This window comes from Mastigoproctus giganteus, chromosome 3 (assembly GCF_048544385.1).
Source record: "Mastigoproctus giganteus isolate SK-2022 chromosome 3, ASM4854438v1, whole genome shotgun sequence".
NCBI classification, from domain to species: domain Eukaryota; kingdom Metazoa; phylum Arthropoda; class Arachnida; order Uropygi; family Thelyphonidae; genus Mastigoproctus; species Mastigoproctus giganteus.
In genome coordinates this window covers 37171177-37195819 of record NC_143577.1, presented here as the reverse complement: position 1 = coordinate 37195819, position 24643 = coordinate 37171177, and the positions used below count along the sequence as shown (strand labels likewise).

At 36.0% G+C, this 24643-nt stretch overlaps 1 protein-coding gene across 1 annotated transcript in view; it reads left to right on the top strand.

The window, feature by feature from the left end:
* LOC150087884 (uncharacterized) overlaps positions 1–24643 on the top strand; it is a 295573-nt gene that overhangs the window by 97518 nt on the left and 173412 nt on the right. The window contains exons 15-16 of the mRNA XM_090369951.1: positions 11363–11496; positions 23378–23628. Coding sequence (XP_090226077.1) covers positions 11363–11496; positions 23378–23628 — 385 coding nt within the window. The remainder of the gene's footprint in view (positions 1–11362; positions 11497–23377; positions 23629–24643) is intronic.

The window sequence follows — 24643 nt, the reverse complement described above, 5'->3', positions numbered from 1 at the left end:
GAGAGTGGTAATCAATGGACACTGCTCATCGTGAACTAATGTTATTAGTGGTGTCCCTCAGGGTTCAGTATTGGGCCCATTATTGTGTTCTGTATTTATAAATGATATTGATGATGGTATATGAAACTTAATGTCCAAGTTTGCAGACTATACAAAGGTTGGCAGGGTTGTTAAGGACACTACTGATGCTATGCTGCTGCAAAAGGATCTGGAAAGGTTGAGCAGATGGGTTGAGATGTGGCAAATGAAGTTTAACATTGACAAATGTAAAGTACTACATATGGGAAACAGTAACCCCAGAGCAATGTATCAACTCTTTAGTACTACACTGACGGTGGTAGAGAATGAAAAGGACCTGGAGGTAATTGTGCAGGCAGATATGAAGTTCTCTGAGCAGTGCAGATGGGCTGCAAGAGTAGTTCATGGTGTCTTGTCAATGATATACAGGAATTTTTCTAGCAGGGATAACGAGGTGATTATTCCCTTGTATAAGGTGATGGTCAGGCCACACCTTGAGTACTGTATACAGGTTTGGAGGCCTTATTTCAAGAAGGATGTAGACCTGCTGGAACAAGTACAGAGAAGGGCAACAAGATTATTGAATGGAACAAAGGGTTGCTCTTATGAAGAAAGGCTTCAGTTTTGCAAATTACAGTGTCTGGAGACTAGGCACCGGCGAGGTGATCTAATAGAGGTATATAAAGCCTTGAATGGTTTGAGCATGCTCAATGCCGATGGGATTCTTCCTCTTGCTCAGAATAATCACCTGAGAGGGCATAAATTCAAATTGAGGAAAGACAGATGTAGGATAGATGTGCGGAAATTTGCCTTTAGTCAGCTGGTAGTTTGTTGGAGGAACAGACTTCCATCCCTTGTTGTGGAAGTTGAAAGCTTAAATAAAATTAAGGCTCAGCTGGACAGGTATTTCGAACGAACGGAGAGAGTGATGGGAGTGGGAGTGTTTTTTTTTTTTTTTTTTTTTTGGCTGATGCTGCATAAGCTTGCTTTCTTGCATCATATGCCTCTACTAATGCTAATGCTAATTTCTTCTTTGTCTAATCCTTCCTTAAATTTATTCGAACTACCTGCTTCCACAACACCAAATGAAAGTTTGTTCCTGCAATAAACTACTCTACAGTAGAAAGCAAATTTCATATATCTATCCTGCAACCATCCTTTTTTCAGTTTAAATTTATTGTGTGTCATACAAGAAAAAGTAATGATGCCATCAGCATTAATTTACTCAGTCCATTTAATGCTTTAAACATTCAGTCAGTTCTCCCCTAGTTGTCTACTTCCATATGCTGAAATTTGAAAAATTGAGATCTTTCTTGGTAAGAGTTCTCGTTTGCACTCCTCACCAATCTTGTTGTGAGGAGCAACCATCCTTTTTTCAGTTTAAATTTATAGTGTGTCATACAAGAAAAAGTAATGATGCCATCAGCATTAATTTACTCAGTCCATTTAATGCTTTAAACATTCAGTCAGTTCTCTCCTAGTTGCCTACTTCCAGATGCTGAAACTTGAAAAATTGAGATCTTTCTTGGTAAGAGTTCTGGTTTGCACTCCTCACCAATCTTGTTGTGTGAGGAGCACAAAAGGGAACGTGCAGCCTCACCATTGCTTTATGCAAGTGTGTTATTGACTGTCAGCACCAGAGGGTTCCCCCATCTCTGCGTTGTGTACTCTGTTTTTGTGACACAGAACTCTGTGGAGGCCAGAGATTTAAAAAGTGTATGAGGAGTGGAATGTCATTTAGTTGTTTCTCCGACTATTTAGCTGTTGGGGCCCTATTGGAACCCACCATTGCCCACTTTGCCACGAGGAGGCAGGTCAGCCACCCAGTAGATTATTTATTCTGGCAGGCCCTGCCACCTAAATTCCAAGGATTTCAGTGACAAGGCCTATATATATATATATATATAAAAAAGGGGGGGGGGGGGAATGAACGCTAGAATTTGGAAAGGCCGAAAGAGATTTTCCAGACAGCGGTTGAATTTAAACATTGATTAGAATTTGGTGGCATTGTTAAGGGAGTGTACTCAGTCAGTTTAGTTAGAGTCGGGGGGAGACTGAAGATTGGGGGAAACAGGTAGAAGGATGGAGACAATAGAGTAGACATCCCCAAAGAGGTTAGTGGGGATGAGCCACACCAGGCAAAGTATGGGGGGGGCAGGGAAGGGAGGAGACAGAGACCCTTCCCCCCTGCCTGGGGATGGGGTTTTAAAGGGAACTAGGTTTGAGTACCCAGTTCAGATCTCCAAGGGCATGTTGTGTCAATTCCAGTAGGATGGTCAAACTGCCCATCCTGCTCCAGGGGTAGGATATGTTTGCTGACAGTGGGGAGTGGGAGAGACAGACATTTACTTCATTCATAATCGGAACAGCCGTTTATTTGGGGCAAATCTTAAAAAAAAGAACCCAATCGAGAAAATAGCTAGGGTTTACTACGCTTAATTGGGACAACATGCCATTTAATCGTGGCAGGAGACCGCAGCACTGGACCACAGCACATTACCCTACGATTGTCTGTGACCGTACCACGTGGTTTGGTCGGATTTCTGGAGGTCACAACCATAAAACAATTAGCAGTTACTTGTTTATTGGGCTTTTCTGTTAGTGCAATCTATCATAAACGGATAGTAAACTCGATCTTATTGAATTTGCGATAATACCGGCTGCTGGAATTCTGTGGATTATTATAGTGAAATGTGTTTACACTTCCACGAAATCTTCAATCATATAAAAAAATTAATTTTCAGAATCTTTTCTTCATTCCTATTTTTAAAGCTTCATAACTTGTTACTCCGTTTTTACTTGCGCATATTGTGTTACTTGCAGTTTGTGCATGCCATATTCTTTGTTATTGATTGCTTATCTTTTTACTGTTTTAAATTTTAACCCCCACCCACAAATGTTAGTGAACAGAAATGTCAACTAGTTAGTATGTACATATTACAGTATGTATTAATTATTCCTATTATCACGTATATTCTTCCAATTTTCACGTACCATTTAATTTTTAATTGATAAGGTAATAAAGGGTAAATTTGTGCCTAATATATCTTTACTTTTATAGCCTGTGGATAATATTCCTCCTATTTTCGCTAATTAGAATTGCTGTTTAATAGAATTAAAATTCAATTCACAAATGTGATCCCAATGACCGGTGCTTACTACACATTGTATAGTGAACGGTACTTTACAATGGTGAGTCCATCGTAATGTGATTTGATTGTACAGTGAACCAATTGTAAAGCGGGAGTCCGTTGTATTTTTAGCTATTTATGTGAAACTTGATCTGATCCTCTGTGATCTGATGTGGTCCAGGCTGGCTGGACACACTGGTCTGTAATTTTATAAGCTATTGAATTGGTGGCCAGAGTAACATCAGTATCACTCTCCCACATGGTACTGCTAAAAGTTGGGAGGTTATTTGGTTGGTTTAGCACTTGAAAGGGTGAGGTAGCTATATAGTCTGAAAGTATCTGGCTGTTGTGTGTGCCTGCTCTGTCTTCCATATTGGCTATGTCATAAGGCTGACCGGCAGTTGACATCAGCACACACTATGATATTTGCAGTAGGTAGCAAGTCGGTGACTACTTGTAGCTATTCAGTAGTTGGATTTATATCTTCATCCGGTCTGGAATATAGTGAAATAATGTAAAAGTGTCCTACAGCACTGGTGATATGGGCACACACTTCCACTGGGGAGCAGAGGTGACCCACCTTTGTGACTGCAAGGTCAGTATTTTTAACTACTATTGCTGTAGAAGGGACACCTGAGGTGTATTCTATTATTTTATAGCTTCTCGGGTATCCCTGAACCCTACCCATATGTGTGTAGGGCTCCTGGAGTACCAAGATATCTATATTATTTTCTTCTAATTTTGAGTTTTATCCCATCTACAACAGCTCTTGCTCTTTGAGCATTCAATTGGATGAGATTTAGAGCCCTAGTCACATTTATGTTTTCAATCTGGCCCATAGTTGGTTCTAGATTGTATAAGTTTTACCATTTTTTTTATAACAGGGGCATTTATTATCCCTGATATTATGTGTATAGTCAGTCAGCCATGCTGCCTTGCAGGTAGCACATTTTGGCTGCTGAGACTTATTTTTGCAATTTTTGTAATCATGGCCAGCTACTGCACAGTGACCACACACACAGGTTCTTTCTGACTGCAGTCTCTGGCAATGTGACCATATTTATGGCAGTTAAAGCATCTTTGGATAGGGAAATGTTCCCTAAATTTATGACTGGTCCAGCTAACACAGGTTCTCTGTTGTCCCTGCAATACCTTCCAAATTTTCGGTGTAATTCATGCAATTATGTTGAGCTGTCCATTCCTTTTGTTTTTTGTTGCTCTTTTCTGCAGGAACTCAGCAGCAAATTCATCTATCGTCATTTCATTGTTGTATTCATCTATTGTCATTTCATTGTTTTTGAAGTAGATGGCCATCATGAATTCTTTTTCTACTACTGACACAGGTACATCAAAGATTATAATATTTGGGTTTTTCCAAGTTTTTCCACCTCAGGATGGTTTTCTATTTTTCTTAGATCTTTTTCACTTGCTACCTCGATCAGGACTCCATTATTCCTGATTTTTCGCATGTTGTTTATCTTTATTTCTCTCAGATTAGGCCAAAACTTTGTTACCACTGTGTCCTTAACTTCCTCACTGGTTTTATGGGTAGAGTTACTTTTTGCTCTCAGAATAATAATGTTGCTTTCCTTGTTTATATTAGGTTGCTTAGTATCTATTTGTTTAGTCTAGTTATGTCCTGTTTGCCATTAACCTTTGTGGCTTGGAAATAGGTTAATGTGTTCATTGTTTTATAGTTGTTCTCCTCCTCAGTTGTAATCTCTAATTTTAACACTTGGTTCTTGGTGTTTAATTCAATCAGGTGCTGATCAAGCAGTGACTAACACTATCTGCAGCCTAATTGCAGAAGTAATCCTGTTGGTTTGCTTGTGCGTATATTCTTCTAGATACACTCTGATTTCCTTTACCTGTTTGTAGGGTCAGTTTGACTGTCACTCAAATATGTTAAGTAGTCTAGTTTTAGTTCTTCTTCTGTCTTTTGCTGCAACTCTGGAATTTCTATAATTTCCTGATTTTTCCCTTTCCTGCCATTTTTAATACTGAGGAGGCCAGGAGGACAGCTATCCAGTTCATTACCATTTTCCTCATTAATAGGGGCTTTCTCCCTGAGCACTCCAACTTCATTTTCAGAGGAGTCTTTTAAGTCATTGTTCAGGATTTTGTTATTATTTGATTTTTTCAGCCATAATTTCTGAATTAAATACACTTTCTTAACAATAAGTCAGTTGCTGACGTTTTAAATAGTGGTTTGAAGTACAGGCATACCTCGAATAACGAATAGGATGCGTTCCACGAAATTACTTCGTTAAGCGAAACTTCGTTTTCAGAGGTAAAAATACTATGGCCAGAATAGGGATACGTTCCTACCTAAAGAAAATGAAAAGCTTTTTTTTCGAACAAAGAAAAGTTTTATTAAATAAACAGTCAACTTACATACAAAGTGAAATCACATTTTAAAATAGGAATCTAAAGTTGATTGCTTATGCTTTTTTTCTCTTTCATTTAACAATTGCCTGTACGGAGTTATTGCATTTAACACTGATCGCTTAACAATAAAACTTCTTCCTAAATCAGGATCATTTTCACTAAAAAAATTTAAAACGCTTTCAATGTCATTTAAGCACCTTTTTAAATCTTTGGTTGTTAACACTTTTTCGGCAGGAACTTCTTTAACTTCGTCTTCATTATCTTTGTCTTCGTTGCTAACAAGGTTTTCTAAATCGTCCACTGAAAAACCATCATCTTCTGCATTCAATAAATTTCTAACATCCTCTTCATCGACATTTTCGAAACCTATTGATTGAGCCATCTGGATAACTTCATTTCTAATTTCTTGGATGTTATTTTCTTCTTCTAGTACAACTTCTGGCCATATTTTGCGCCGAACTCCATTTAAGCATTTCTTAGTGACTTCTTTCCAAGAACTATCAATGTTTTCAATTGCATTTTTAATGGTGTAGTTTTTCCAAAAAGTTTTGTCATTTCCTCTTTATCCTCTAGTTCAGTTAAATTGCTTAATGTTCGACGCAGATAATAAGCTTTAAATGATGCTATTACTTCTGATCCAATGGTTGAATCAGGGAAGTTGTATTTGCTGGAAGAAACACAACTTTGACAGGAATGCGTGTCCAACGTGTTAAGATCAGTAGGATGTCCCGGAGCATTGTCTAACAACAAAAGAGCTTTTTCTTCAAAGTTGTTTTTTTGACAATACCGTTTTACTTCAGGACAAAAGTGGTTAACAAACCAATCAGTAAATAACTCCTTGGTAACCCACGCTTTTCTATTTGCTTTCCATATTACAGGTAAATTCATTTTTATGTTACCTTTTAACGCCCTCGGATTTTCTGAATGGTAAACTAATAACAATTTTAATTTATAATCGCCAGAGGCATTTGATCCAAAGAGTAACGTTAAACGGTCTTTAGCTGCTTTGAACCCAGCAGCTGATTTTTCTTCAATAGAAATGAAGCTTTTTGTTGGTAGCCGTTTCCAGAACAAACCGCTTTCGTCAACACTGAACACCAAATTTGGTGGAAAATTTTCACGTTCAATTATTTCCTTTAGTTTTTCTGGAAACTTATTTGCAGCTTTTCCTGTTAATTTTACACTATGAATCCTGGCCCGTTTTTTAAATTTCTCGAACTAACCACGAGAAGCCCCAAAGATTTCCGTAATTTCTTCAATTTGTTTAGATTTCAGGTGATTAAACTGGAATATTTTTTTTATGTTAAATGGGGCTTGAAATTGCGGACTTCGTTATCAGAGGTAACGTTAACCGAGGTATGCCTGTACTTATTTTCAGTGTAGACCCACTAGAAGTCAAAAATCACGATTTTCCAGTTTTGGGGTAAATATGCCAGTAGACAAAGAAAACTCTCTTATAAACTAAGTATAACTTAATTCTGTCATTAGCATTATGTTTCCCATACAAAATAACCTTATCACAAGCAGTTTGAAGTATAATGTATTCAAAATTTTGGGCTTTTGAGATAAATAAATAAATAAGATCTTTATTGTACAGTTCACTGGTACATGCAAGTACCACGACCATGCAATACCCTTCCCGGCACCATGCCAGGGGTTAACAAGCGGCAGAGATAATAAAGGAATTGTAAAGATTAATTATAGGCGAATTATATATAAAAAAAAAAAAAAAAGTACTCATAGCAGATAACATTGACTTGAAAGGAAAACTAATACAAAATAACAAAAATAACAAATTGTGATAACAAAAGATTTTCCTCGAGTCCAGTTTTCTGAGAGTCTCTTGCCCCGCCATAACGATCTGAGATCAGTTGGTAGTTGTGGAGACCACGTGCAGATCTAGGATGATCCGTCTATACTTTTTATCATCTATGATTTTTAAATAAGTCAGCATGCAGGGATTGAACCAGATGGAGCTTCTGATAAGGGAGGAACCGATCTTTCAAATGTAGTCTCGAAGGAAGAGCAAGAAGCTTGGGAGTGGAGCGGAGACCTGGTTGGGAAATCCGCCAGCACACGGTGTCCCAAACGTTGGGTGCTGAGATTCTCCCGGCAATCATTTTTACGGTGAAGATGAGTCTTCTCTCGTGCATTAATGCTGAAAACCTGGTTAAATTCAGGGCGTTGGACATCGGTGTTGTGCGCTGCTGTGGTGGGAGATGACACTTCCAGGTTGCCCACTTCAGGAGCCAGTATTCAGCGGCTTTTAATGGTTTAATTGTGGTGTCTGCAGCTGAGCCCCACAACTCTACTCCATACAGTACACTTCCAAAAATCATCATCCTGATATACATTTCTATCAGGTTTGTGTTGTAAATGTGTAGCAAGTGCTGCTTGGCAACCCACCATTTCTTGTTGAATTTAGCACAGAGTTCTTCTATATGGTGATGGAATCGTAATTTTCTTTCGAAGATTACACCCAGATCTCTTTGCTTTTCAACGCAGGGGATCGGGACTCCATCAATCGCAGGCTGAATTATGGTTGGTATGGGTTTAAGTGAGAATACCATGATGTCAGATTTCTCAGGGTTCACTTGCAGGTCAAAATTCGTGAGGTCTTGTTGATGGTTACTGTGGCGTTTTTGGCTTCATCGGTCAAATTTATTTTTGTGAAGATCTTTAAATCATCTGCATATGATATCATATCTGTTCTATTGTGTATTAGTGGGTAGCTGATAGCAGTGAAAAGAATTACGGACAGGACTCCTCCTTGTGGAACGCCTGCTTGTATTTGTCTAGTATACCTTTGTTTTCCTATGTACATTTGGATGATTCTATTCTGAAGAAGGGATATCAGAAACTTCAATGTGATGTGATAGTAATTTCGAAGGAGTTTGAGCAAGGCTGGGATGTGAACACTATCGAACGCAGCTTGTAGATCAAGATATGTGATTGCCATTTCTTCTTTCTCCTCAAATGATCCAAGGATTGCATTAGTAGTCATGATCAGGTTACTAACTGTTGATCTGTTTTGCAACGAATAATGAATTTGCTGGGGCCTGTGCGGGAGAATGTGCATGGTAAGTGTTTTCAGTACTGTTTTTTCAAGTAATTTCAATAGACACGAGGAACGAGAGATGGGTCTAAAGTGCCTGGCTTCAGTTGGCAGGGAAACTTTTGGGAGTGGCCTAACAGAATATAAATTCCATATTGGAGGGAAAAATTCTCCTTTTAATATGCTATTGAAAATTATTAGGAGGGGATCACTTAGCAATGGGCTCAAACATTTAATGATAAATTGTGGTACTTTGTCGATTCTCGCTGTACCAGTTGCAGGCAACTTATTAATCGCAGATAAAAGGTCTTGTCTTGTTAATTCAATGGTTTCAAGTGCATCTCTGGGCACATCATCATCAGACATGGGAATATCACTGGGCTCATGTTGGTTTTGCTGAACTCGTGCAATAAAGTCCATCCACCTTTCAGGATCAAACTGTGGAGGGAGTTCACAGTATTTCTGTCGGTATGATGGACAGCCCTTATGAAGTGTGGTTTCAATGTGATGTTTTATGGCTTGAGACTTGAGGCAGTTGAAGCTTGCTCGTCAAGCTTCAACCGTCAAGATGTACTCAAATCAGTGTCTATGCCATGGGTTTGCTACCACTGGTGCTGTAGCGATCGTGCTGAGCAAAAACACTCTCAAAAGAGCAAAAATAAGCAAATACAATCACAAAAATTATTCTTACCTGACTTAATTTACTTATCTTCATCTGTGATACTCTTCAAACCTGAAAAATCCATGTTGTAATACTTGAATAAATCGAAGATCGCACAAAGTTGTTGTCAATCACCATCTGCCGTTTATATCATGTGGAGCTTCGTGCAGATGCGTCCGTACGCCTTAGCCTATTACTAAAAATCCCATTGCTTTATGCAGTGGGATAATCACCTCCTTATCCTTACTGGCAAAATTCTTGTATATAAAAATATCCTGTATATTCCTGTATATGGAATTTGTAGTAGCTTGTCTGCATGCCTGGAGAACTTCACTTCTCACTGCACAATTATTCCCATGTCTTTTTTGCTCTTCACTACCTTGATTGTAGTGCCACCCAGTTGGTATGTCATTCTGGGATCACTGCTACCCAAATGCACTACTTTCCATTTATCAAATTTAAGCCTGAACTGCCACTTCTCAGCCTATCTGCCTAATTTCTTTAGATCTATTTTGAGTAGGATACCCAGATTCCTGTCATTGACCACTGTGCCAACCTTTCTGTCTATATTAGCTGTACACCATCGAATACATATTACTTTATTAATGTGTTTTTTTTTTTCGTTTTTTTTTTTATTTAAATTAACTAACTAAAAATGGAATAGTCTTGACTTCTTTACAGTAGTACTCATCCTTTACTGCTGTATAGTTTTAGTTCCCAGCATTTTTAATGTCTATCTGCTTTAATCAGAATGTCCCAAATGATGTGCAATCCTTTTGTTGAATCCTTTTTTTGTCTTTTTAAAATTTCTTCAATTTTTGATATATATATATAGTGGATTCCGGTTATTTGGGCCACCGGTTAATCGGGGCAGCTGGTTATTTGGGGCAAATCTTAAAAAACAGAACCCAATCGAGAAAATAGCCAGGGTTTACTTCGCTTAATTGGGACAAAATGCCGTTTAATCAGGGCAGAAGACTGCAGCACTGGAGATTTCCTTACGATTGTCTCCGACTGAACCACGTGGTAAAGTCGGATTTCTGGAGGTCACAACCATAAAACAAAAACAATTAGCAGTCACCTTTATTGGGCTTTTCGGTTAGTGCAATCTATCATAAAAGGATAGTAAACTCGATCTTATTGAATTTGCGATAATACCGTCAGCTGGAATTCTGTGGGTTATTATGGTGAAATCACCTAGCTATCCATGGCAACCAATTTAATATCCTATTAAATTGGTTGCCATGGATAGCTAGGTTATTTCCATGAAATCTTCAATCATATAAAAAAATAAATTTTCAGAATCTTCTCTTCATTCCTATTTTTAAAGCTTCTTAACTTGTTACTCCGTTCTCACTTGCGCGTATCATGTTACTTGCAATTTGTGTGTGCCGAGTTCTTTGTTATTGATTACTTATCTTTTTATATTTTAACTCCACCCACAAATGTCAGTGAACAGAAATGTCAACTAGTTACTATGTACATATTACAGTATGTATTAATTATTCCGATTATCATGTATATTCTTCTGATTTTCGGGTATCATTTAATTGGTAAGGTAATAAAGGGTAAATTTGTGCTTAATATATCTTTACTTTTATAGTCCGTGGATAATATTCCTCCTATTTTCGCTCATTAGAATTGCTGCGTGATAGAATTAAAATTCAATTCACAAACATGATCACAATGACCGGTGCTTACTACACATCGCATAGCGAACGGTACTTTACTGTGGAGAGTCCATCGTAATGTGATTTGATTGTACAGTGAACCAATTGTAAAGTGGGGGGCCATTGTATTTTTAACTTCTTTTAAGTGAAACTTCGGATAATTGGGGAAGCCACTTAATCGGGCCAAAATGCACTAGTCCCGATGTGTCCCAAATAACCGGAATCGACTGTATATATATATATATATATATATTTTTTTTTTTTTTTAAAATACATTTACCAGTACTGTATTAAAGGGTGAGTACTGGAAACAGATGGGATTATTCCGATTTTAATTGGTTGTGACTTTTGAGTATTTAAGGTTCAGCCATTACAGTGATCTTTACTTTTATTTAAATTATTTATTTACTTATTTTTTATTATTTTTTTATTTTTTGAGGCCTGAAGAAAATATCCCCCTTCAAGCACATTCTCAGAATGCCTTAAAGAAAGATCAGAGTTCAGTTAGTACAGGTCCTACATCATCATTTGCATTCCAGTCACAAGAGAAGATCAATTCATCACCTTTATTTTGTAAGCACTTAAACACTGCTAACTTTCATAATTATATAGATAATTCATAGTATAGTTTGTTACTGATGAAAAGAGATATATAGGATATGTATGTGTGGTGAATTTTTTTTATGTATTGCTCCAGTATACTGGTTTCTGATTTCCCAAATCAAGAAATATTTTATAAATTATAGTATATAGTAAGGGAAAGCATTTTCTCTGCCTTAACGAAAAACAATTTAATGTAATGAGAGGTGACATAAAAGGTTACTTACTTTATGAACATCCAAAAATTCAGTTATGTTTCTATGAACATATTCTCAACTCTCTTTAATGGAATTTATGTACGAGAGGAGTATCAAAAAGTTTGTACCCTGACCTAGATAAAACATTGGTAGGAATATGTCATTTTTAATTTAAGTTTTCTACAAATACTAACGTGGAAATTTCATTCTTGTAGGTGATTGTACACCAGAGGTGGAGCCCGGAATCTGTGGAAGGATGCTATGGTTGACAAAGTGGAGTATCGAGCAGTGATCAAGTTCCTGCATTTGCAGAGCAAGAAAGCTCAGGAAATTAATAAAGAAATGAAAGCTGTGTATGGGCAGGATTGTCCATTCTATAACACTGTAAAAAAGTGGAAACGGGAGTTCCAGTGTGGTCATACAAGTGTCTTTGACAAGCCAAGAGAAGGAAGGCAATCAACATCCACAGACAGTGAGACAGTTGCAAAGGTTGAGTAGCTGGTGCTGATGCTGAGTGACAGACTTGTGACAATTCATTTCATTGCAAATGCAGTGGGAATTAGTTATGGGTCTGCCCGCAGCATTTTACATGATCATCTGCACATGTCTAAGGTCTCCGCATGATGGGTTCCAAGATTGCTGACGACATTGCAGAAGCAATATCGAATGCAATGTTATCCTCAGCTGTTGGATTTGTGTAATGCAGATGTTGAGAACTTTTTTGATCGGTTGGTGAAAAATGACGAATGCTTGGTGTACAATGAAGAAACCACTGTGTGGATGCTGCTTTGATTCGTCTCAGGAAGTAATCAGTGAAGTGGAATCGTGGTTTCAGGCAAAAAGTGCAGACTTCTATGATCAAGGCATCAAACAACTGATCCAGAGATGGGAGAAATGTGTTACTATACACGGAGAGTACATAGAAAAGGATTAAAGTTCCTGTGAAGGTTCACCTTTCTAGGGCTATTTTTAGGTAAGGCTACAAACTTTTGATGCCCCCTCGTATGACTGAAGAAGCAATAACAGAAAGTAAAAGACAAGTAGCACCACAGGCAACGTCATTGTATGGCATGTGACACTAGAAGTGTTAATTAATTGAAAGGCTCTCCCTCTTTCACTGTTAGTATGGCTAGTCTGCGAAGAGAATGAAGTGATCCAGTGATGTAGGGTCTTCTTCCAGGATCACAAAAGTTCATGCACTTGTCAGGATTACAAGCCAGCTGGTATCTGCCACTGGAAGAAGGTATTTTAGTATTAGTAGTGGAAAATTATGTAAGAATGCAAGCTTATAAAGCATCAGCCAAAAAAAAAAAAAAAAAAAAACTACACACTTCACCCATCCACACTCTTCAAGAATTTGCCCTTGACTTTATTCAAATCACCCACTTCCACAATAACAAATGGACATTTTTTTCCAACAATCAACCACCCATTGGCTGAAGGCAAACTTCTGCACATCCCTCCTGCAACCATCCTTCCTCATCTTGAATTTATGCCCCCTCGTGTGTAATCTCAGCAAGAGGAGAATGCCATCACATTTGGCTTACTCAGTCTATTTTTACTTTGTCCATGCTGAGATGGTTGGTCTCTTTCAGGTAGGGGTGGTGGATTTGGTCTCCCTTGCAAGGACATAATGAAGGTGTTGCTACTGAGTGAGGCAGTGTTCCAGTTCAAAGAAGGCCCATGATAATGGAAGGCACGGTCTTCATATATTGTCAGAGCTGGTTCTGACTGTGAATGTTTCAGTACTTGACCCCGAAGAAGTCTTCTTCAGTTGGGACAGGAACTGCATCTCTACCCAACTCTGATTTGGCCATCTATCTCGGACAACAGCAGAATATTGTCCAGAACAAGATAATATAATATACTTTTTTCCCCTTTTGGCATGATTCAACAGTCAGCAGAAAAGAATAAAATATTTCAACAGTTAAAACAAATGGCTATGATTTTGGTTTTCTGTTCTTTTTGAATGAAACTAAAATTGGAGTTTGTTTTGTTTTTAGCATGACTTGCAGAATGCCTTTCTTCAGATCACTCCCTCAATCAACACTTGCTCCAATTCATTATGTGGCAACCCTTTGGTGTTCTTTCTCTGTTTGTCCAACCACTGCTTTTCATTTCTGCTTAGAAAAGGTTATGCAACATGTTTTTTATCATGTAGCTTAACGGTGTTGGTTCAAAGTCAAAATTTTATGCTACTTTTGTTGCATGTTTGTATGTGTTTGTATTTTTTTTCCATTTTGTGGATAATTTAAACTTGTTTATAATTATCAGTATCTTCCTTCATATCCTTAATGAACAAGGGATTTCAAAATATGCAATACAGAAACACTAGTAGCCAAATTTACTACCATACGCAAAATTCAATTCAAGAATCAAAGTGGGTGAGATGCCACAAGCAGCATTAGTTTGGTGCATATATTCAGTATATGACATCACTTTCCAGTGATTATAGTTGTGTGGTAATGAGTTCTGGCAGAGAGTTAGGTTACATTTTGGATTTATGCTGAGACAACCAAGGTTTTCAGGTATCGGTATGTCATGTTTGTAAATTGCATCTGTGAGGTGTGGCTATTAAATGAGACTGTTTCAATAAAATAAATATAGTGAAATATTTCATGTTACAAGTTATGTCCTTCAAAATTTTTGCCTTGGGCTTCTACACACTGTTCTATAAATTTTCAGGCAGTGAAACATTATTGGAAGTCTTCTGTGAGCCCTTTCACATTTTGGTTGTTTTGTTTTTTTGAATATCTTCAGTGGACTGAAAACGGGTTCCTATAAGTACACTTTTTGTTTAGGGAAGAGATAAAAGTCACAAGGGGCTAGGTCTGGGAAATAGGGTGCATGTTCACACACAGGGATTTGTTTTTTTGTCAGAAACTAGTGAACAGAGAGCACATTATGTGTTGGGGAGCATTGATCCATCCTTGCACAATTCATGTCTCTTTGAATTTTTTCATGCATCGTTGTCAGAACTTCAGTGTAGTATGTTTGATGACAGTCTGAGTTGGTGGGATGTATTTGGTCATAAGAATACTTTTAATATTGATGAAAACAAAAAGCATAGTTTTCATTTTTGATTTTGACACTCTTGCTTTTTTGGTCTGGGGTATTGTTTTGTCTTTCATTGCATTGATTGCCTTTTAGTTTCTGGGTTATACTGGCACAGTCAACTTTCATCACAAGTAATTACAGAACTCAAAGTCTGGGTCTTCAATTTTTTTAAAAACTTCACAGACTTGAAGTGTTTTAATTCTTTGATCTTCATTCAAAATTTTTGACACCATCTTGGCACATGCTTTTCTCATGCCTAAATTTTCAGTTAAAATTTATCTGTTTCTTTGTCCATATTGAGTTCTGATTCAAAAATTCTAATGTTTAAATGATGATCACTTCTAATTAATGTCTTTACCAGTCCACATTTTCATCGGTTTTCATGGATACCGGATGGGCTGTTCATTCATCGTCTTCCATGCTCTCTCTCTCTTCCTTCTAATCTTTTATGCCATTCAAAAATACTCAAGCTCTTGACACAGTATCTTCCCCATAAACTTGATGTAACAACTCATAACTTTCAGTTGGTGTTTTTTTTTAGTTTTGTGCTGCCAGTGCACCATTAAAAATTAAATCAATCAATCAGTTCTTTAGTTTTGTAAAAAAAATTGGGGTTGATTTGTTTGATTCTTTTGTTTTTTTTTCTGGCAACTACAAAAACACAAAGTAATGAAACCCTGTCTCACTCCAGAGCTCATTCACTTTGCAGTGAGATAGGGAATGTGACTTGGCAGATACTCACTCTGCCATATTGTTGTTGTTGTTATTTGGTTTTTAGGAGCATTAGCAACTAAGGCCATATTGCCCCAGGGATACGTGGTGGTCATTCCCTGACCTTTCCGCATCCTCCGTATTTGGTGGCTCACGGGCTCGAACCCCGGTCTAATCAAGAAGCATGTGCTACGCACTACTGCTCCTGCCCACCTGGCTACGGAGGTGCCCTGCCATATCATAAAAATTCCTCATGTTCTGCTGGGATTTGAATCCAAACCTTTTCCATGCAGTGCAGTAGTTACAGCTATTGAAGTACTATAGTTATAACTATTGGCACAAAGGCCTAGCAGAAAGAAAGTGTAAATATTGACTTATTATTTTGGCCACAGTGGTCAAACCAAATCAAGGTCCTTGGAGGCCAAAAATTTCTTACACTAAATGTGGTCATTTACTAAACATCTAAATATATGATTCCACTAAATAGGTATTTTTCTGTATTTTATGTTTATGTGAATACAATATTTTGTTTCTTTTCACTTCAGAATATTCCTTCTTCCAGCTAATGTTACCAATTAGCAGGGTGCCTCCGTAGCCAGGTGGGCAAGAGCAGCAGTGAGTAGCACACGCTTCTTGATTAGACTGGGGTTCGAGCCCATGACCATCAAATATGGAGGATGCGGAAAGGTCAGGGAATGACCACCGCATATCCCCGGAGCAAGATGGCCTTAGTTGCTAATGCTCCTAAAAACCAAATAACAACAACCAATTTGCAGTTCCATTTTGCCTGTACATAATATTGTATTGTATTGTCTACAGCCATTTGTCTCATTTTTAACCTTTGGCACTTCTTGCTAGTTTTTCATAGTTTCAATTTCATATATTTGCATTTTCTTTCCGCTTGTTACTTAGCTTTTATATTTTCTCTTTTTTCTTTCATTTGTAGCACATCTAGTGATAATTCATGATAACCTGTTCACTGTCTTGCTGTTCAGTAACATAGGTTAAGCACATTATTAATATCTAAAAACAATGAAACATCACTTCATATAATATGGTAAGTATTGTGCAAGGTAGAATCACAACATTGCAGGTAGGGCTTACGATACTGAGATTCTGGGATCTTGAAACCGGGATCCCAGCCATTTTTTTCCGGTATTCAAATCCCAGTATTGATACAAAAATACTGGGTTTTTCAGTACTAATTTAAAAAATAATTATCCATGGGTTATTCACATAAAGGTTATAAAATAGACAACAATAAATCATTAATACTGCTGAATTTGCAAATGAGGGATTGTTATACAGAGTACAAATGCAACAGAAATCTGAAAATATCATGAAACTGTAAGACATAAAATTTCTCTTAGTAAGTATAGTGTGTGTGAAAATAAAGCACTTAAGGAATAATGAAAACATTATTACTGAAATATTTCCATTAGTGGCAGTAGGCCGTAGTGCAATTAAGGAATATGGTGAACAGTGGTATGGCAGGTGTGGAAGGGTTAAAATTAAAAGCTTCTGAATAATATTTTAATCCCTCTATTACACTGCTACTTGAGAATGCGACACTTAGTGCATTTTGGGAAAGGGTGTTGGTATGGAGCATTTCAAAGGTATTGTGAACAGGTGATCCTGAGGTAAAAGATGAAAGTGTTTCGTTGTGTGGGAAAAATATTCTGTTTTTCCCACCAAAGGAAAAAGAGTGAGTTTAAAGAATAACACTGTGATTGGCTCAGGTTTAAATTACATAGGGGGAGATACATAAATGCATGCAAACTCCTCTGGGGTTTTCATATAAGCTTGCGTATAAAAAAGTAGTACTGGGGGCGATTGTAACTTGCAATCAATTTAATAAATAAATAAATGAACAGGAAATAAATATGGTGCTTGCACCAAAAGAGGGGTTTGTGGTTGTTGTTCAGAGGGATTGCAGACTTCCAGTGGTAGTTCTGAGTTCAGTTCGGGTCCAGTTGTGGGAGTGTGCAGCTATATAGGGAAGGGTTCCACAAGGCATGTTCCTGTGCTAGAAGTTAATCCGGAAGTTGAATAACAAGCCAGTCAGATAGTGCCCTGGCTTCTACTACTGCTGTGGTAATTTCCTTCAGTATTAACAGAGAACTGTTCTTGAAATCCCAAAATAAGACAGTATTGGAAGAGCTACACAGCAGAGATTCAGAGTTCAACTAAGAGAGACATCACCGCACTCCGTGGAAGGAACCTGCACAAAGAATTCCTACCTTGAAAGAGAAGGAAGGTAAGTCCTCTGAACTGTGTTGTTTTGGAAATGGTACTTAGATAAAGTGGGAGATTATTTTAGAGTAAGGTTGAAGTTGAAGAAACACAAGAAATATGGAAATGTTTAGTATTGAGTTGGTTTATTGGTTGAAGTTGTAAAGAAAATTGATATTGCTAAATTAAGAGAGATTACATGGAATTGTTAGCATTAAGTTAGCAACTTATGGATTGCTGTTGTGAAGAGAATTGATATTGCTGATTAAGAGAAATATGAGGAAGTGATTAAGATTGAATTAGTTAAGTGTTTGCAGCTGTAGAGAGAGTTGTTAATTAAGAGAAATTTTATGGAAATGATAACATGTATTAACAGATTAAATGAGAAAAAATGAATAGATTAAATGTAAATGAACACCAGTTATGTATTATAAGTAGATTTGTATGAAAAATGACTTTTGTTTTATATTTGTGTCATTGCTCTTGAGAAACTGACAGCTCACATATAATATATATACTCATGTATGTGTAGTGGGGGGGGTATCCCTCAGCTCCTGGAAATTCAAATTTTTTAATGCAGTCACGTAGTTTGTGGGGCTTAGTGCTTGAGGGGAGCTGTTGTACTAAAATCATAACAATGGCCACTGATGGCAATACTAAGTTACAGGGAAATAAAAATAAATACCCCCCCAACTTAGATTTGGTTTCCACACCAAGCTTAAATGTCAACCCCTCTTTTTCGTTAATACGAATATAGTGCCATAAAAAGTCAAAAAGGAAATAAGATTGTTTGAAGATGAGGGAATAAGGGGGGGGATTAAACTGCAACTCGTCTACGACTATCTCAAAGTCGTAGACGAGTTGCAGTTTAACCTGCAAAGGTTAAAGCACCAACCAGCACAGAATCTAAAAGGACAAAGCACCAACCAGCACAGAATCTGAAAGGACATTTTCTGCTACTAATTAAATATGTACCAAAATTAGATCCAGTTTATTCAGACAGGTAGTGTGGATGCTTATTTTTTTGTTTTTAGAATAACTGTATGTTTAATAATTTTTTCTAGAATATTTATCATTGTAATAAAAGTTTGATTTTAAACGTGAATTCAAGTAATTACAGCAGGCCCCCGTTATAACGCGGTTCGCTTTACGCTGATTCGCTATAACACTGTTCTTATATTATAACCCGTATCTGACTATAACGCTGTCACAGATCACTATAACGCTCTTTTACAGATTACATTTTTTACATATTTAACGAAATCGTTTCATTTGATGGAGTCGATAGCTTGAAAATGAATAGCAAAACAGCATTAAAACGTTTCCCACGCCGACTTGAGCAATTTTCCCACGCTCAGTGAAATTTTCTCTCACGCTAATTTAAGTACAGTCACTTGTTACGTAGTTCCGAGATCAACATTTTAAAAAATGATCAAATATATTTCTTGTAATAATTGCGTTATATGCATTTATCCGAAGTCTAGTTAGTCATCACTCAGTACAGTATTAGACATCGTGCGTAACGGACAGTTTACTTGAACATTGTATCATAATTAATTCAACCAACGCAGTTGTATTTTCGAAGAGCTAATAATGACCGACAGGAATGAAAATGCAACAACGTGGGCGCGGTACGAAGACTATAAATGTAAGAAAAAGACTGAATTTGAAAATTAAATTAGACGTTTTGAAGCGAATCGATTTCGGTCAACGACAAGCGGATGTGTGCCATAATTTAGGACTCGCAAATTTAACTGTAAGAACAATTATGAAAAAATAAAGAATTAATTTTAGCAGCGGGAAAGATAGCTGTTCCACTGCAAGCAACTAGGACTAGACCGGCTATTAGGATTGAAATGGAAAGACTAATTTTTTTGAAGATAATATTCCAATGCAGAATTCAGTTAAGTTAAATATTAAAAAGAGAGAGAGAGAAAGAGATTAGCCAATACGATGATCTGAAGAAAACTTGCCTAAAAAAAAAAAAATGTGGTACCATTTAAAACTGGTAGAATAGATTTAAAATCCCGGGAGAAGCCGCTAGTGCAGATTAAGGAGCCGAAACTTTCAAAAAAGAACTTGTTAAAATTATTGAAGAGGGGTATTATGTGTTATACTTCTCAATAAGTTTTTAACATAGATGAAGCAGGACTTTTGTGGAAACGAATGCCTAAAAGAAGTTTCATATTGAAAGAACAAAAAACATGCCAAGTTGCTTTTCAAAGCGGCGAAGGATCGGTTGACTTTATTGTTGGGTGGTAACACTGCGGGCCATTTAAAATTAATACCCCTTTTAGTTTATTTGGAAGAGGGCCAAAGTTCAACTCAAAATCCACACATTTTTCATGATTAAATTCATCCATTAAATTAAATCAATTAAATTCATTATTTTAATTGGAATTTTGTTTACTTTTGAGACTCAAGTAGTTACCACATAATTATACGTATGTAATGCAGAATATTTTATATGTGCAAATATTTGAATATTAAATATTTTGACCGACATTTGTACATCTTTTCATTACCGTTTATTATTGATTAGGAAATATCCTATGGCACCGACCGCAGCTCACAAATACATATGTTACCTTATGGGAAAGCGGCGCTCGCTTAGCGCGGATTCACTTAGCGCTCTGTTTTTCCGGAACGAATGATCAGCGTTAAGCGGGGGTCACCTGTACTTGTTTTTTTTCTTACTTTATTGCACCTAACTGTCATCGAAATTTATTGCGAAAATTTTTTTTTTTTTGGAATACCGGTATCTCGGTTTCATAAATTAAAAGTACCGAAATACTGGTATTAAGATTTTGATGGTAATGTGAGCCCTGTTTCCAGGACAGAATTTTTATTTAAGCACACATATTTACAGATAATTATACATCAATTTTTTTCAAAAAATTACTGGCTATTTGCACATATTTTCCCCAATGGTATTATAATTGCGATAAAAACTTCCTTGGATTCCCTTTTTTCTTTTATTTATTATTATTTTTTTTGAAATTTCCTTGATTATATTTGTTGCAACTGCCATAACTTCTGTTTCATCATAAATTTGTTGTCTCCTTAATGAGTTCTTTAGGTTAGGAAAAAAATAAAACTTGCATAGTACAAAATCAGATGAATAAAAATGGTAAATAAGAATAAGCAGGAATGTTATCATTGAGTAATTTCCAATGTTTTCTTGCCCACACATTGTCTCTTCCTTCTGATTGCATCTATAATGTACTTAATGATTACTTCATGCATAGACTGGTTAACAATGTGATCTTTCTTTATGGTCAAAGTAATTCCAGCATAATTTGTGCAATCTCATGGGAAGAGACACATTAATCAATAAAACCTACTTAAGCAGTAAATTATATTGGTACCCTGCAGGCAGTGTCGTAGAGATGAATATTTCACCCAGGACTGACAGAAGTCAGTCCCAAACGAAATATTCATCTGGGGCCCCTCGCAAAAATTTAAGGTGGAATTCGTAAAATTGAAAAATAAAGGAAACACCCAAAGATTATTCAATTCATAATTATTTTTTTAACTTTAATGACTAGTACATTATTTCTATAAAATTTTCACATCATTACCTTGCAATATTTATTCGATATAAATTTGTCTATAACCTTTAATGTTTTTATATCTTTTAGTACATCTTGTTCTATTGACATAATGGCCAATACATGAATTTGTTCATGCCCAGTTGTTGTTAGTGAATATGTTTTAATCATTTTGAGTCTTGAAAACCTCCTCACTCCTGACACAACCGTAATTGGCAACGTTAATAATATCCGAGGAGAAATGTTGATGTTAGCATATAATAATTCCCCCGATGGAACTGATTAGAAGGAAAGATACAACTAAATCCATACATAATTTAAATCCTGATGTCCTAAATTCATTTAGTTGACTAAGAGCACCTTCTATCAATATAATTGCAGTGTTCATATCAACTATATTACATTATTTATAATACCCAATATTTCATGCTATGCAACTACACTTATAATAAATTTAAAAGAAGTAATTTCTGTTAACAAACCTTGTATTTCAGACTGCAATTTTGCATCTTTTCCTTTGGCCTGTTTCTTGATTTCATTTAATGCAGTTGTAGTATCCCTTAACTGATATCATACTGCTTCAACAGATTTTATCTTTCCTTCTCGTCTTGTTTCTGGTAGAGATTTCACAGTAATTTTTGTGTGCCTTTTTGAAATATCACACCTACTCGGCGAAGCAGTGCAAATCGCATATAATCTTTGTAATTTCTAAAATATAATTACAAAGATTAGATTAAATGAAAACTGCATCTGATACAACTAAATTTAAATTATGCGTGACACATGGAACATAAAAAAAGATCTTCTATTCTTGTAAAATTCTTGCTTATACTCCGGCATGACCACCAAGTCAGTGTAGTTTACAATAAATCATCAATACAAATGTTAATCCTATTTAGTAGTTATGGGCATCAACCCCGGTCCACTCAGAGTTCATTCTGAAGCTAAAAATTTAATTATCTCAATTACTCATTCCTGGAATCATTCTCCAGTATTTTTTTTTATTTTTTATATATATATTTATTTTTATTTCTCTATCAAATTTTGATTTACAACGTCCATAATTTTATTTGATTTTAACTGGGGCTCTAATTTCATCCACTGTTGCATGCATATTTTATGATTTTGAGAGTTCTTCTCATGCCAGCTTATCTTGTGAATGGCGCCAAGAACAGAACCCAGTAGTTTTAAAGAGAATATTTGCATGACAAAATAATTTTCAGCAAAAGCAGAAAATGGCATCCTTTTCTCTGAGTTGAAAACTGTCATTGTTAAGTATCAATGGGATAGCGTTTTGATGAAAGCGAACAGTTTTAAATGTGTATCTGCATTATTGTGGGTTTTTTGTTGCATTAAAAATAGGTCTAAATAATAAAAATAGGCAAAAATTAATTTCTTTTAACATCTGATTGTAAAATAAATAAATTTACTGTAATATAAATAATCTAATATTGAATTTTTTTTTTGTACAATGAAAGTATTATATTAAGAAACAACCTTTTGTTTTTTATATTTAAAAAAAAAATTAAAATATCATCGGAATAAGGGCCACTACATTCTTGGGCTCTGGGCGGCTGCCTGGCTCGCTCGTATCTAGGTACGGCACTGCCTGCAGGTTTGACATGAGCTCTATTCTATACTTGTTAAACTTCAAAAATTTTGTGAGAGCTGATGTAATTTTTATGATATATGAATAAAGATTAGCAAATGCTGGTGGTTTGTATGAAATGATAGATGGAAGTGGTTTATCCGGTTTATGTAGTTTGATAATACCAAAGATATGTGGCATAATATTGTTCCTTATACCTATGAATTGTAAGGTGTGTAGATTAATTTCATTTTTACTACGTAAAGCTGTAAGGAACTTGTCTATTTTGCCTTTCATTTTATTTATGGTATAATTATTATTGATTATGCATTTCTTGGTCTTGTAATATTTGTTTAATTTTCTTGTTATATTGACTTATCTAGAATTACTATAGTTATCACCTTCAGGTTTCTTTATTATAATGTCTGATTTTCCAGTATTTTTTAGTTTCTGATATTTTTATTGTTATTATTATTTATTTTATTTTATTTTTATTTTTATTTTTTTAAAACTTTTAGCATTAAAGCCAGATTTAAAGCAGCCATCTCTTCCAGTAGTAGCACCACTTAGTTCGCCACTACTAAACCAAAATGTAGCCATTTCGCCTCTGCCATCGAAAATGGCTCCTACAAGCAATTCAGTTCTCTCCATGTCAGTTAAGCAACCTGTAGTGCAAAATCTTTCAACTAGTGATTCAAAATTAAGTAGCAAACCTCTTCAGGTAAAGCCAGTTACAATAATACAAAAACAAGACACCATTTTGCCGAAGGTAAGATTTACTTTACTTCATTTATATTATAATGCTAATTCACTTAAATACTGATGCCTTGAGTTATATGTACACATGGGAATTTCATTCTTAGAGAAACTTTTTGAATTAATGATAAAGTAGTGTTACTGCATTTGCAACTAATTAGAATAAAACCTCAGAAATCTAGAACTTTTTGAACATTTCTCTGAGGGTAGTTGACCATACAGGGGCAAAGGGAAAATAGGCTGATCATACTTAAAAAAAAAACACCAAAGGTACCAAATTTTCTGTTTTACATATTTCCTGGACTGTATTCCATTGTTACTATGTGTTTGCAGTGTGTAAAATCATTCATTTTGTGGGACATTCAATACTAGTCCACAGTGTAATACTTAATAGTACATCAGTTTATATTTAGTTTTTTAGGTAATTCAATTTCTGAAATTATATCACACTTTTATACTTCATATTAAAAAAATATTGGACAATTGCAGCATCCATACCCCAGAGTCAGCATTCCAACCCACAACCTTTATTTCTTAGGTGAGTACATTACCCATTGAACCAATCTGGCGGTACAAGTTAACATTTTGACTTAGTGCTGGTGACTGTTGTTCAGTGGAGATTATAGTGATCAAAGATACTATATTATCTAATAAAAAAAAAATTATCCCTGAATACGTAGTCTAACTTTCATAAAACTGCAATTTTCAAAAATCCAGAACATGCTATGCCCCCAAGGATGCTGGGTTTATGAGATTCTATTGTAATTTATTTAATTGATTTCCACTGATTACATTAAATAGAAACTAAAGGTCATCTTTAGTTTCAAGGTGAAACAATTTCAGTTTCACTTTGAAACCTTCTATTGTGACAAATAATGAATATTAAAACAAAAAGAAGTAACTTATATATTGTACTATCTCAACCCTTTCAAGGGTATGTTTTCTGAATATGTAGGCAGTTTCTGATAGGGAACAAGTTCTGTGGAACAAGATTCTTCATGAATTTTGGTTTGTAAACTTAACTTTGT